A 14,948-nucleotide genomic window follows, 5' to 3' on the forward strand; every position below is an offset into this window, starting at 1 on the left:
TGGAGTCCGGAGCGCCGAGGCCACTCCCTTCTGGAGCTGGGTGGGTGGGTGTCAGCTGGGAACCCCACCTGCAGGATGGGCAGCGGGGCGGGCAGTGGCCACGTCTCCAGGTGCCAGAGGAAGATGCTGACGGAGGGAAGGGCCTAGAAGGCCAGGGCTGCCCCGAGTGCCAGATTTCGGGGTCTGAATGAGCACCCTGCCTCACTCGGCCCAGCCCCAGGCCAACTGTTACTGGCTCTTAACCCGGCCCACGTGGGCTGCACAGAAATTGTGGACAGGAGCTCAGGGACCGGCCCATATTAGGCAAAGCCTGGCTGAGGCAGGGCGGCCGGCCTTTCCCGGGGCCGCGGCCCCCCCTCCCTCTCCCCTGGCCTCCAGCTAGCTCTCCCGGGCCTGCTGCCCCGGGCACCCCCTTCCCAGGCCCGTGGAGACTCACAGCTTGGCTCCAGGAACCAGTCCAGGCGGGGCATGGTGTGCAGGCATATCTGGAAGGCCAGGTGGGCTGCCAGGAAGAGGAGGCTGAAAAGCAGCAGGGCTCGGAGGAGGCGACCAGTGTGGCCTGCGGGCAGAGGGGGCAGGGGCCAGGCTAGCACAGGGCCTTCCTTCTTTCACCCATCCTGGGGGACCCACGTCCCACCAGAGTCTGGGAGCCCAACCAGGAGACGCCAAGCTCAGGCGGAGACAGCCCCAGAGAAGCACTCCACGTGTCCTGCCCCTGGCGGGACGTGGCGGCCACACCAGGGCCGGGTCCTGCACCCGGGGAGGACTCACGCAGCCCTGGGGTCACTCTGCTCTGAGCGGGCACAGCTCGCACTCCGTGCAGGGAACGGAGACCCAGGGCCACTCGCCGAGCTCAGGTCCTGTCTCAGGACGTGGGCCGTGGCCGGCTTCCTGCTCTGGCCTCTCCAGCAGGAGCCCCAGCTCCTCCCCGTGCGGCCACTGACTCCTGGCTCGGGGACAGAGGCGTCACTTTCTCCTGCCCAAGGCTGGCGAGCTCGGGGCCCCTGCTCAGTTGTGTCCCCTCCCCCAGGGGTGGCCCAGCAGGTGAGACCCCTAGGGTGCCGTGCGAGCACCCGTCAGGGAGGCCGTGGCCGGTCCTTGTCAACCCACAGCCCCGCCTGACTTTGCCGAGGCTCAGAGAGGACAAGGAGCCCCCAGGGGCGGCCACGCGGGACTCGGGCGGCTTGGCTGACACTCCTTTCTAGGTCCCTCCCCGCCTCCAGCCCTGGGTAGGGCAGGGGTGAGTGACAGGGAGGGCAGGGTGGGGCTGCGGAGCACTGGGAAGGAGAAGTGGAAAATGAACGGAACGTCTGGCCGTCAGCCCCGGCCGGGCCAGCTCTGCTTGGAGCAGCGGGCAAAGGGCACGGAGAGGCCACGGGCCTCCCATCAGGAGGAGGGGCTGGGCTACCTGTGCGGGAGCCTGCGGGGGGGGGGGGCACCGCTGCACCCCTCCCCTGCCAGGACTCTAGAGGGGCCCTGGGGCTGCCCTCCCAGCCAACTCCCCCGCCCTGCTCACCTGTGCAGCCCCTCCCCTCCACACCTAGCACATCCCGCTAGGGGGCAGTGGGGGAGGGCCTGGCAGCCTCGTGGACACCCAGGCTGGCCTCGGGCACAACCGGGCCCCGGCACTACCAGACGTCACGTATTACGGGAACTCGGGCACTACCAGAGCTGCAGCCTCAAGTGCCAGGCTGCTGGGCTCCTCACACGCACAAGAGCCCGGGGATCAGGGAGGGAAGCGCCAGGCTCAAGACCCCTTAGCAGGAGGGCGCCCCCCACCCCGTCTTCCTATCCAGCCCCTCTTAGACTGGCCAAGTGTCAGATGTCACCGCCTCCCCACCATCCACCCCTCCTCGTACCTAGTTCGCTTCTTGGGTGGGCACACCGTGTCCTAGACCACAAGCCACCACCAAGCCAAAGGGGCCAGAGCGCTGGCCACGTGGCTGGAGCTCCCTGCCAGGTGGGGGCTGGCTGAGCAGGACACGGGAGGGGCAGGGAGGCCACGCATGGAGCTGGGGGGTCAGGCGGGCGAGGGGCTCCTTTATCTGCCTGGGAGGGGCGAGGGCTGGGAACCCCTGACGATTGTGAGGTTTGGCCCTGAGAGCTGGGAGCAGGCAGGGGAGGGGTGCCGAGGGGCACACTGGCCGCAGCAGGGCCCACAGGCTGCTGCCAGCTCACTGTCCCAGGACCTGAATGCCACTGGCCCTGCCACTCGAGGCCCGCATACACAGGAGGCACCCCCAACCGCGTCCACCGCAGGGGAGGGGGCCCAGACACCCCCCCCGAAAGATCAGGGGGCTCAGACTCTCCAGGGAAACAGGAAGTGAGGCCGCCGGGCCGTGGACCCCAGGAGCAGAGGCGGCGGGACGGGCTCCCAGAGGGGGTTTGTACAGAGAATAGCAGGAATCTGGGGTTTGAGGCCCCCCAGAACCGCCCTGACCTCCGTCTACACACACGGCAGGGCACCTCGTGGCCCGCCGCCCCCCACCTTCACCCACCCACCCACCAGCCTCGCTCACACACCCTCTTCCTGCCAGCCAGGCGGGGCGCCAGCTCTTTGCAGACCCCCCCCCGCCCCCGATGGGAGCCCAGCCCTCAGGGGCACAGGGGGTGGGATGGGGACCCTTGGAGCAGCTCCTGGGGTGTCCCAGGAACTACGCTGAGAGGCTGGGGAGGGGGCGCCCGCAGTCACCCCCAGGGAGAGCAGCGGCAGTACCGGCAGCACCAGCCCCTCGGGTGGGCTTCGTCCTGAGGCAGGGACGGGTGTGAGGTCCCCAACCGTGAAGCACCCCCACCCGCCGCCCGGGCCTGACCCCTGTGGGCTCCGAGCCGGCACGGGGCCGGGGGACGGGGCCAGGGATCAGCCCCCTCAGGGCTCAGGCAGCATCAGACCTTCCACCAGCCGCCCAGCCTCCACGCCGGCCCACCCCGAGGCCAGCCTGCGCCTGTTTTCCTCTCTCCCACTCGGAAAAACCCAGCAGCCTCCCTGTTCATGAAGGGCCTCTGGGGGTGGACAGATGGACAGACAGAGGTCGGGCAGGAAAGTCCTCGAAGAGCCCCCCCACCTCCGTCCCCCAGCAGATCCCTCCTGCTCCGCCCGCTCCGCCCACTGGCCATGGGGGGCTGGGCGGGGGAGCCTGCGAACAGCGGCACTGGCTCCCTGACGGTGGGGCTGGCAGATGGACAGATCGCGGGTGGAGGAAGAGGGTGCCGGGCGGGGGAGGCCCTGAGGGAGGTACAGACCCCAGGGCCTGAGCTGGGCCAGAAGCCTTCTCCGCCCTCTGCTCCCAAAGTTCAACCCACACTCAGGACCAGCGTCCCAGCAAGGAGGGAGCCTGATGGGGCTTAGAGCCAGTGTCACAGGCCAGGGAGGGGTGGCCAGCCACCACTGTGGGGGCAGAACGACACCCGCCCCCTCCCTCGATGTCCACACCCCAACCCCCGGATCCTGTGACCACGTTTATGTGGTGAAGGGGACTCGAGGCTCCAAGCAGCTGACCGGAGAGCAGGCGCTGACCTCGGATCCCCAGGGAAGGCCGGGTCACCACAGGGTCCTAACAGTGGACCAGAGTCCAAGTGACGAGGTGACACTCGCCTGGCCGTCGCTGGCTTAGGTGATGGGGGGAGGGGCTGCGGATGCCTCTAGAAGCTGGAAAGATGAGGCAGCGGATCCCCCTGGGAGCCTCCAGAAGGACACAGGCACGGACGCTGGCCCACGAGGCCCGTGCTGGTGTCCCGGCCCCGCTGGAGCGGACGAGGCCGTGTGCGGCAGCCGCGAGGGGTTCCGGGGCCCGGACCAGCCAGCAGCCACGCCCAGCGCCTCGGCAGGTGGAGCCTGTGGCCTGTCCCCTTCCCGGGTCTCAGCCGTCACGGCCGACCTGGGCCTGGCCCAGCTGGGACTCCATCTCTGCCAGGAGCCGGCGCTCGTGGTGCTGACGGCCTGCTCCTCGCGGGGACCTCGGTTCCCCTCCAGCCCCGAGGGGGCCTTCCCGCCCCGGGGAAGGGAGAACAGCCTGGGGCAGGTCACCAAGCACGGCCCTCCCTGCAAAGCTGGGCCCTCCAGCCGGTGACAGACTGAACCCCACTGAGCTCACGCAAATGGAAGGAGCCTCACTTCAGGGGGTGGGGCCGCGGGGGCCGGACACAAGGGGCTGGCGGGAGGGGCAACCGGCACAGGGGTTCTGGGGGTGGGGGGAGGGGACGGGAGAGGGGCCACAGGAAGACGGGAAGCCCCAGGGACAAGGGGAATTGGTCCACTGATGCCCATGACCTTCAGCATCCCCGGAGCACGCAGTGACAGAAAAGATCCTGCATTTGGCCGAGGGTCAACAATGAAGAAATCAACTTGGGGCCACCCTTCCTGTACCCCGGCTGCCCGGGGCTTCCGTGGAGCACGCAGCGCCCGGGCCCGAGGCCCAGCTGGTCTGTGGACAAGGAGCTCCGAGACCCCGTTGGCCGGGAGCCGCCCCGCGAGCCCTTACCTGGGGTGCCGTGCGGAGAAGGGCCCGGAAACCAGGGCAGCAGCAGCAGGAACAGCAGGTAGGTCAGAGAGAGCGCGTTGAAACGGGACAGGCAGGCTGCAGGGGAGGGGAGGGGAGGGCGGTTAGCCCGGCCCACGGGGTCCAGCCCCGTGCCCCGGAGATCACCCCCCGGGCACCCCCGGACCCCACCCCCCAAATATCACCCCCGGATACCACCATCCAATTATCACCCCAAACTTTGCTCCCAGACACTGTCCCCCAAAATCATCCCCAGACGTTGCCCCTCAAATACCATCCCAGACATCACCCCCTGAATACCACCCACACAGGTTCCCCCGACATCCAGCCCCCAGCACCGCCCCCCAGCCCACGGGACATCACCGTTCAGCATCGCTCTAAAGCCCCCACAAAGCAAAAGCCCCGGCGTCGCCTGCTTGTCATCCCTGTGCGGCTGGCTGCCTCCTTCCCCGTGTGAGCAACCTCACCCACCGTGCGACACATCACCCGTCACTCAGGATTCACACGGTCACACGGCGTCCAGACAACACACAGTCATCTGTTCCTGTGTCCCCAGACAACACACGTACCCGTCACTCAGCACACGCACTGTCACACGTGTCCCCAGACAACACACGTGCCCGTCACTCAGCACGCGCACTGTCACACTGTGTCCTTCTACAACCAGTCCTTTTTACCTACATCCCATGCTGTGATTCCCTTGTCTGTATGTGTCCTGTGTGCCTGTGTGTCAGGCACACGCCACCGTGTGGCGTCCTCCCCCCACGGACAGTGACCAGGTGGCTGACCTTCCTTCCTTTGTAAAATTCTAGTTTCAGGTAACACACGGCACAACTGACTTCCGCAATCACCTCTCCGAGCCTTCACTCACAGCTCACGGGGACACGCGGCCACGCCACGGCTCTCGGCTCCACCTTCTCTGAACGGACTCGTGGGGCTGACACAGCCGGCGGCCTGGCTCCTGTCCCCGCCCGAGAGCCACCGTGTGCCCGCGGCCCGTCCCCGCCTTTTCTCTCGACGACACATGCCCCGCCTGGCGCATCTGGACGCTACCTTGACCGAGTGTGGCCGGGGGGTCAGGGCGCCAAGGAATCAAGGCTTGTGAGGGGACGACGGGAGACATGTCCTGATGTGGGTGTCATTGCCAGGGAGCCTTTCCCGGGGTGCCCGAGGCCGGCTGGAAGGGCGGGGCTGGAGGGGCCCCGGGGCGAGCTGTCTCTGCCGCCCGCGCCTCCATCACCTCCAGTAGCGAGCGGCCCGGGAGGCCGGCGGGGACCCCTGCGGGCACTGGTGCCCACCGCGGACCCGCCCCCCCGGACAACCTGGCCTCACGGAGCACGTGGACCCCGCTCTACTTTCCACCGAGAAGCCGAGTCTACAAGCCACCCCAGGACCTACTCTCTGCACCCACGATGACACGGACATCCGGGTGACAGCCAGAGCCCAGACAAGCTGACCCGGACTCGCCCAGTCGGCTACGCAGGCCGCCTCCGGGACGGGGAGCGGCGCAGGGCCCGGTGGGGTGTGCAGAAAACAAGTGTGGGGCCGAGCGTCTGCTGGGGGGGAGGAGGGGCTAGAATAACAGTGGCTCCAGGAGGAGGCCACTGTCCCCACCTGAGCGGGGAGTAGGGGAGGGGCCCTGGGGGCGTGGCCAGGTCTGCACCTTCCACAGCCTCGAGCTGGCATCACCAGGTGGGGACGGGGACCCCTCCTCCTGGGGCTCCTCTGGGCTCCGACCTCCCGCCCCTGCTGTTCAGACAGGCCTTGGCCGGAGTCCCTCCTGCTCCGTGGGGACGGAGGAGGGGCTCCCACAGAGCACAGGCCACGGAGCCCCACCCCAGGCCCACAGTCACCAGCAGGCACTGGGCATGCCTCTGCCTGAGCCTCATCTCGGGGCTCGGGGCCCTCCCCCAGGCCAGGACCTTGGGCAAGAAGAGAGGCTGGGGTGGGGGGAGAAGCGGACCCCCGACTGCGCGGCCGTGGGCAGCTTGCTCCAGGCCTCTGTTCCCACGTCTGTGCAGCGGGGTTCACCCGTCCTGCCTGAAGGGTCGTCCGCGTGTCACACTGAACAGAGGGCCGGGTGCAGAGCTGGGGCTGCAGTCCGGTCCCACCGACCGCTGGCGACGCCCCTCCGATCAGCCCAGCCACGCGGAGGCCCGGGAGCCCCAGGGGGCCGCTCCAGGTCACCCCCCACCCTGAAGGCAGGGCGCCTCCCCCTCCCATCGCACGCTGGCGGGCACCGGCTCGACCAGAAATACAACATGTACAGCAACCGCGCATTTTCATTTAAAACAAAATCCATCTGATCCGACCCAAGGGGCAGGAGGAAAATGCATTTACGGCAAACGCTTCTGAAGTTTCTCTTTGTGCCCCAGCCCCCACGTCATCTCTCCCCGAGCCACAGCGACCGCCCCGGCCTGTCCCCAGAGAGGGTGGCACCCCTGTACCAGCCAGGCTGTGTCCACCCCACCGTGCCCGCCCTCGGCCCCTCACCTGGCACCCACCGTCGCCTCTCGGGGCCCCTGCTGCTCTGGCCCGGGCACCCAGCAGTGGGTCTGGGGGAGCAGGTCTCGGGGGCCGGGATGGCGACGGTCATGGTGCTGCTTCCTGGACGCGGAGCTTCAGTTCAGGAAGATGGAAAGTTCCATGGACGGGTGGGAGCGGCTGCACAGTGCGGAGAAGGCACAGCACGCTTACGAGTGTGAAGACGGTCGATTTGGTGCCCTGTGGCCTTTCTTTAAAATTTTTTTTTAAATCTTTATTTTTGAGACAGAAAGAGAGTGCGAATGAGGGACGGGCAGAGAGAGAACGAGACAGAGAATCTGAAGCAGCTCCAGGCTCCGAGCTGTCAGCACAGAGCCTGACGTGGGGCTCGAACCCACGAACCGTGAGATCATGACCTGAGCCGAAGTCGGACACTTAACCGACTGAGCCCCCAGGCGCCCCTTCTGTGTCTTTCTTAATTATATTTTTAAGTTGTCTCTACCTCCAGCGTGGGGCTCGCAGTTACAACCCCGAGATCAAGAGACGCGTGGGGATAAGTTCAGGTCCCGTGCTGGGACCGGCTCTGTGCTGACAGCTCGGAGCCTGGACCTGCTTCGGATTCTGTGTCTCCCTCTCTGCCCCTCCCCCACTCACTGTCTTGCTCTCTCTCAAAAATAAACATTTAAAAAATTAAAAAAAAAAAAAAGCTGCATGTTCTACCAACTGAGCCAGCGAGGCTTCCCTATGTTCTGTGTCTTTTACCAAAATAAGAAAACAAACGTGTCCTGAGTCCAGTGAAGGATGTCGGAACCCGGAACCCGAGGGAAGGGCCGGCCCAGCGCGGGAACGGCCCCGTCCTGTCCCCACACCCAGGCTGAGCAGAAGGGAAAGAATCTCTGAGAAGCTTATCTGCCCGAAGCAGGAAATCAGAGATGGAGAGTCAGAGGCACGGCCGGTGGGGCGCCGCCAAGGGACCCGGCTCCGCGAGGGACCCACCACGGCCCGCGAATCCAGCCCGCTTGCTCTGCCCGGCAGAAGGCAGTCTGGGCTCCGCGGTCGCGCGGCAGCGGGGATGCGAGGGAGGCCGCGTCCCAGCCGCACTGACGAGGAGACAGGCCCCCGGCTCCCAGGTGCCCGGAGGTCTCGGTCACCCGCCCCCCGGAGCGTGCCAGCCCAGCTGCCGTCCCTCACTCTTCCCAGCCGGGCCGGGAAGCGGGCACCAGGCAGGCGGGTACGCCGGCACAGGGGACGTGAGTGGGGAAAGCCGGCCCCGCTGCCGCCAGCAGGTGGGTGGCAGGGGGGCTCGGGGTCTGTTCTGGGCCGGCCACCCTCCCCTGTGAGCAGGGACTGGGGACGGGGCGAGAGGCCAGCGCAGCTGTCGCTCACGGTGCCCTGTGTCCAGAGGAGGGCGCAGGGGGCCTCAGAGAGGACAGGCCTCCTGGTGGTGTGGCCAGGACTTAGCTCCAGACTCCTGGCTCCACCTCCGGGCCTTTAGGGTCACTCCGTGCAGCCATCGAGGCTGCCGGGCTAAACACCATGAACGTGGCCTCCCCAACCAGGCTGCCAGGCTAAGTGCCGTGAATGTGGCCTCACTGTGCCTGTGCATGTAGAGAAGGCCCAAGACATCAGAGCAGGCTGCCTGGAGGAGGTGGCATTTCTTTTGGCCCTGAAGGCCAGCTAAGACTCGGGGAAGGGTAGAGGGGGTTTCGGCCAGGCCCAGGCTAACGCAGAAGAGGAACTATCTGGAGGGGACAGGTCCGCTCTGCCCAGGCGGCCCCCACCTCCCAGGCTGGCTGTGACCTCATGGGGGAAACATGCCTTTTCCTGAGCCAGAACAATAGGCTGGGGGTGGGGGAGCCCTGCCCAGCAGGAAGGACTCCCAGCGCCAGGCCCCTCACCCGCACCGCCAGGGCACGCTTAACCCTTACAGACCCACACACGGCCCTCCAGAGCCCTCCAGGCCCACCCAGCAAGCAGCCCACCAGGCCCTGGGCCTGGAGAGGAGGGAAGCGGGGTCTCAGCCAGCGCAGGTCAGGAGGGGGGTGGAGGGCCGACCACACACTGCTTGGCCGGGGCTGGACCCCAGGGCCCCGCCCCCAGGCTGCGAGTGTCAGGGGGAGGGAGGCTGCCCAGACCCTCCCCACTCCATCCTTCCTGAGGAGCCGGCGCTCCGAGCCTCAGTTTCCCCATCTATGAAGCAGGGTGGACGAAGCGCCTGCACATGGAAGGGGGGGATGGGTGGGCACTTCGCCGGCTGGCAGGGTCCTCAGTGGCCCCACGGCGGGTGTGTCCGGCACCCCTGGGAGGGAGGCTCCAAGAAACAAACACGAAGGTAGAGGCCAGTGTAGGCACGGGGACCCAGGGAGGGGCCAGGGGGCCTGGACGGGAGCGACAGCCAGCACAGTCCCAGCACCTACGATGGGCAGGGCGGCTTCCTCCACGCTGCAGGTGAGGGGGCTGAGGGACGCCCAGGGACCGGGGCTGACACCCTGCCGCTCGGAAACGGTGCAGGCCCAGGTGACCCTGGGCACAGGACAGAAGGGGCCGGCGTGGGGGGTGGGGGCTGGTGCAGGGCCGGCGGATCTGAGGGGGCAGCCACGGGCACAGGGGCCCCCCAGGGGCGGCTGCAGTAGAGGGAGGGGCACTTCCTCCTCTGCCCGCTGTGCCCTGCAGGGGTGAGGCCCTGAGGACCGGGCTGGGCTGCCAGGTCACAGGGAGAGAAGGCCCGAGGCCGCCAGCCCAGCGGTCTGGGAGGAAGAGCACCATGTCGCCACCCTCCTCGGGGCCTCGGTCTCCCCCCTGGTGAAAACGGGGAGCCAAAGGCCCGGAGTCCGAAATCTGGGGGTTCTGCCCAGCTCTGCCTCCCCGGGCCCCATCCCCCGCTGGGACATGACAGGGATCCCGCTGTGCCCCTCGGGGACGCGGCAGTGGCACCGGCCCAGCACGCACGCAGGACCCCCCCGGGCACTGGCGCACGGCAGCCGGCCGGCCACGCGTGGGATTCCTCTTGAGAGAAACAGAAGCGGAAACAGGACTCAGGCTCGTAAATGTACAAAAAGTCCCGGGAAGGTCTCTGCCAAGTTGCTGCGGGCGCTCACCCGTGCAGGGCCCTCGCCCCCGTCTGTAAGTCCCCTTTCTCTCAGGACGACGTTCTCACGCACCCCGGACCCGCTCACAAGTGAAGTGACCCCAAAGATAAAAGCCTGGGGGGGACGCAGGGAAGGGGAGAGACGTGTGGCCTGGGCTCTCCTTTCACACCAGGGGCTGCGGGCTGGGAGGGGCCTGAGTCGCCTGAGTCCCCAGGGCACGGTGGCAGTGGGCGGGACTAGGCTTAGGCTCTCCAGACCCGGGGTGGCACCTTCCAGGTCTGCCATCTGCTGCCTGCGGGCCGAGCCCCTAGGAGGCCAGGTGGGGCCTGGGGACCGGAGGTCAGAGTCCCAGACGACAGCTGCGAAGCAGGGCGACTCCCGGGGTGGGGGGCCTAGTGCGACCCCGCGCCCTCCCCCAGCCTGCCGCCTCCCCGGCTGTGCTCACGCCCCTTCCTTGGCTTGGAGGAGCCTGTGAACACCCTGCTGGCCTCTGCCAGGGGGCGGGGCGGGGGAGGAGGGCAGACATGGCAGAGGGCCGCCGCCTGCCCTCCGCTGGACCGCCGGCCCCCTAGCTGCGGCGCGTCCCCACGCTGGGATGTAAAAGCTGAACCCAGCCCCTGACCCGAGGTGACCAAAGGTTTGGACCTTTCTGGAAGAGGAAGGGGGGGAGGTGGGCCTAGGGCATGGAGTGAGCCGGCCCCACCCAGGCACCCCGTACCCTCTGGAGATGAGATCTCTGGTCACAGGAAGGCAGGGCTGGAGGTCAGAGCCTCCGAGCACCCGGGCGGGAGGGGGAGCGAGGGGTGCCTCTGGGAACCCGGCTCCTGGCCAGGCTGCACTCAGACGACCCGCCACCTGCTCACCAGCCCCACGAGGTCTCCAGCGTGCACTCCGCAGCGCCCCACCCAGAAAGTTCTGCCGAGGGGCCTGGCGCCCCGTCCCCTCAGCAGCTCCAGCACCAGCCACACACTGGCCGTTGGGGCCTCTGACCCACAGAGCACCACACAGGCCTGGGGGTTGGTCATGACGGACGCCACCCCAGGGACGGAGAGCACCAGCCCTGGGGAGGGGAGGGGGGAGGCTGCAGGAGACCCTCACAGTTTACGAAGCTGAGAACCCTTCCCTCTCCCAGGAAGACGTCAGCCTGAAGTCAGAGCCCCACAGGGCCTTGCAGGGGCGGGGGGGGGCGGACAGGACACAGCAGCGGTCCCCACGTGCCAATGCCAAGAACACTGTGTTACCTACTGGGAGCCCAGCCAAGAGCCCAGCGCCCTGTGCTGCTGGCCGAGGGTTTAATCAGCGTGGGGTCCGGGACACTGGGTTTCACGGCTCACCTGACAGCCAGGCTCCCCCCCCCCCCCCAGGCCCGAGGACCCGGCAGCCACTGAGGGCCGGGCACAGAGGGGCCCCTGCCACATCCTCCCACATGGTCCTTGGGCTGGGGGCCTCCCAGCCACACGCAGCCTCAGTGAGGTGGGCACAGTGTTGAAGAGTGGCAGAGCGGGGGGCAAAGGGGCAGCATGGGTCAGCGTATGACCCACGGGGTGTCGCCACGGGGCCCACGCCGTGCAAGGCAGGCACCTCGAAGCCGGTGGTGGGTGCAGGGTGGGATGGCCTGGCCTCCAACTGTTTACATGCCTCCTGGCCCCAAAGTGTCACGAGTGGGACCCCCCCCCCAGCTCTGGTACGCATTCCTCTGCTTCCTCCCAGGAGGCTGTCCAGGCTCCCAGCAAGTGCTCCGCGAAGCCCTCCCAGGAGCGACCCGCTGGCTGGGCTCCTCCGCCCTCCGGGCTCTGTTCCGTGAAGGGTCAGCACCCGCCCTGCCCAGAGGCTCTGCCCCGTCCAGAGAGGAGGCCAGACTCCAGGCAGGGGTGGGGCCGCATTCCACAGGGAGGGACCTGGTGGCTGCGCTGTGACCTGACCTGCAGGGCCACAGGTAAACAGCAGGGGGGGGGGCCAGGAAGGGAGGGGGCCAGGGCACTCCCACCCGCCTCTGCGAGGATGTGGTTTGGCAACACCTCCCACCCCAGCCGCCTAGAGCTCAGGGGCCTGGCCGAAGAAAGGGCGACAGTGAGGGGTGAGCTGACACCATGATGTCCCCAAGCCAACGCCTGGCGCATGTGGGGGCTGGTGGGCTAAAGCCCCTGGGTCTTCAATCGGGCCAGACCCGTCCAGGGCCCTGGGCAGATGCTCAGATCGCTGCCCTCCCGAGTCCCCGGGGACAGCAGGACAGGCTCCAGCCACAAGGAAAGGGGCCCCGACGGAGCGGACCCCCGCCGGCTGGTGAAGGGCGGAGCAGGTGGGCCCGGGCTGCGCCGGGAGCTCGTGTGGAGGCCCCACCCCGGCGGCTCCCTGCGCCCCAAGAGTCCTTTCCTGGATGCCAGCTGGCGCCCCACCGGTCAGGCGGCCCCCCAGGCGCAGGGCCCTGGGCGGAGCGTCAGGCCACGCAGATCAGGCAGGGGCCAGTGGCACCTGGAGCTCAGGTGAGGACACTGAGCCCCGCAAGGCCGCCACGTCTGCTCGGGAGACATGAGGGGTCCCTCCGTGGCCCCCCCGCCACTTCACCCAGGGAGTGGAGGCAGCAGTTGTGACCCTGCCCTCCACGTTACTGGGGGTCTGATGAGACGCATGTGGGGGTGTCAGCTGGGGGGGGCCTCTCCTGGGAGCGGGGGCTGCCGAAGGGGGTACTGCTCCCTGGTTCTCCGGGTGTGCGGACGAGGCCCCGGGTCCCGACACGTCCTGGCGCCCTCTGGCCGGCTGGCCCCCAGGTCCAAAGGCCCCTTGGGCTAAGCTGATTAGAGCAGACAGGGTTTGGGGGGGGCTCTGCTGCACCCCCACCCCCAAATTCCAGGCTCATTGATATGACTGACACGCCCCTACGGGGGTGCCCAACGTCACAAGGGCCACACCAAGCAGTGACTCTCCTGAGCCACCTCCCCCTGAGCCATGCACCTATCCCTGGGCCACCCGGCGCCTCACACAGGCAGGACCCACCACCCAGCACAGGCTGCTGGACGGGGGGCTGCTGCCCTGGTCTCAACAGCAGCCCCCCTGGAGCCGGTGAGGCCCAGTCCTCCACGCAGACGCCACGGGGGGACCACAGAGCTCTGGGGCGAGCACCAGGAGCCAGGGCAGCGAGGGTCCACACCCGCCATGGGCCCCAAATAATCAACACACTCGACCCAGCCCATCGCATGTTAGGCTCGGTCATCAGCCCAGTGACGTGCAGAGGGCCCGCGAGCCAGAGCGCCGCCTCCGGGGCCAGGTGTCTGGAGCTCGACGATGGACACAGGGAAACACATGAACAAGCCAACGAGAACGAGTCGCAGGGGCAGGCAGGGCAGGGGCTGCTCGGACAGGCCTCCAGGAAGCCCCCCCTTGGGGGCAGAGGGGACCTGGGCCCGGAGATCCCGCACAAAGGTCCTGAGGTGAACGTGCTCTCAGGAGAGCTGGTGGGGGGGGGGCGCCCAGGGGACTGCAGCCTCTCTGCCCACGGCTGCGGTGCTCTGTCAATTCCTCATGGTGCCAAAGTGCAGCGTCACCCATCTCCAGAGCGCGGGGGGGGGGGGGTGCCAGGCCACACCGTCAGCATCGCCTGGGAATTCGGGGTGCAGGTTCCCAGGCTCACCCGGTCATACAGGGCCGGGTCCTGCGGTCGGTGCTGGAACAGTCTGGGGGCAGGGATGCGCCCTACGGACTCAGGGCCCGTGCTCCGGAAGCTGCCTGGTGGACTGCAGGACCCGGGTGTCCTTCCTCTGACTCAGAAGAAGCAACGTGACTGTCACGACATGTCCTGTCTTCCGCTGCAGCGTGACCTGGGACCACCCTTCAGGGGTGATGACCTGTCCCCTGCGTGGTGGGGGCCCTGTCCCTTAGCCTCAGGCTGCTCTCCTGCAAGTGCCTTCTCCCCGCAAACCCCAGGACGGCATCCACGCCGTGGACCACGTGCAGCCACGGACCACGTGCATCCCAGGCTTCAGAGGCACTTCTGGGCTGCTCTCTTACCCCCTTCCGGCGGCCACGCCAGCCTTTCCAAATGTGGGGGTCCACCCGAGGCAGACCAGGTACCCACATCTCCTCACCAGCTCTGGGCCCAGGACCCAGGGTTGGGGCGCTGACTCAGAGCCCCACCCCGTGACTCAGCCAGCCCACGGCACCCCGAGTCGGCCTGTCCAGTCTGGCTTGTGCAAACGGCCACAGAGTCCGGTTGGCCCTGCTCTCTGGGGGCCCTTTCTGGCAGAACAAAGGAATGCCATCTGGCCACCTCCCACTGGCAGGCGGGCGTGGGGGCGGGTGTCGCTGGCCAGGTGGGAGGGGGGAGGTCCCGGGCCTCTCCAGGCTGAGAGGGGGGCAGCACTGAGGGTGAGGAGGGCGCTGTCATCACGTCTACTTCAGCAGGAGACCCGCGTCAGGTCCCGGCTCCACCTTCCCCACCCCGCACCGTGGTTTCCCTTTGGGTGAAATGGGGTGACAACGGGAATTTGCCCTGTGACCACCCTTCTCCCCACCCCAGCTCAGGGCCCATCACCAGAAGGCACTGCATGAGCAGGCGCATGTCCTCGGAGAGCGGAGACGGCATCTGCGTTCCCCATCAGGCCGCGAGGTCAGGGGCTGTGTCGGCACGCCTGGCGGTGTGACCACACATGCTCACACTCATGCACGCCATGTGCACACCAGCGCACCTTCTCCCCGTCCCGGGTGGGGAGTGGCTAACGGGCCCTGGGGGCTGGGTGTGTGGTGGTTTCTGGTCACCTGGCCAAGCTGCTGGAAGGTTTGTTTTACAGGGATTAACATTTGAATCCGTTGACTCAGAGAGAAGCAGATGACCCTCCCGGAGCCAACCAACCGGATGAAAGCCTAGGAGCGGGCGGAGGCC

General features: G+C 67.6%; 1 protein-coding gene across 1 annotated transcript in view; it reads right to left on the minus strand.

The window, feature by feature from the left end:
• The window catches only part of PIEZO1 (piezo type mechanosensitive ion channel component 1), a 51,260-nt gene that overhangs the window by 21,964 nt on the left and 14,348 nt on the right, over positions 1-14,948 (minus strand). The window contains exons 2-3 of the mRNA XM_039226848.1: positions 4,482-4,577; positions 437-559 (exon numbers count right to left, since the gene is read on the minus strand). Coding sequence (XP_039082779.1) covers positions 437-559; positions 4,482-4,577 — 219 coding nt within the window. The remainder of the gene's footprint in view (positions 1-436; positions 560-4,481; positions 4,578-14,948) is intronic.

The sequence above is a fragment of the Hyaena hyaena genome, unplaced genomic scaffold (genome assembly GCF_003009895.1).
Source record: "Hyaena hyaena isolate Hyena2069 unplaced genomic scaffold, ASM300989v1 scaffold_1, whole genome shotgun sequence".
In the NCBI taxonomy this organism is placed as follows: Eukaryota; Metazoa; Chordata; class Mammalia; order Carnivora; family Hyaenidae; genus Hyaena; species Hyaena hyaena.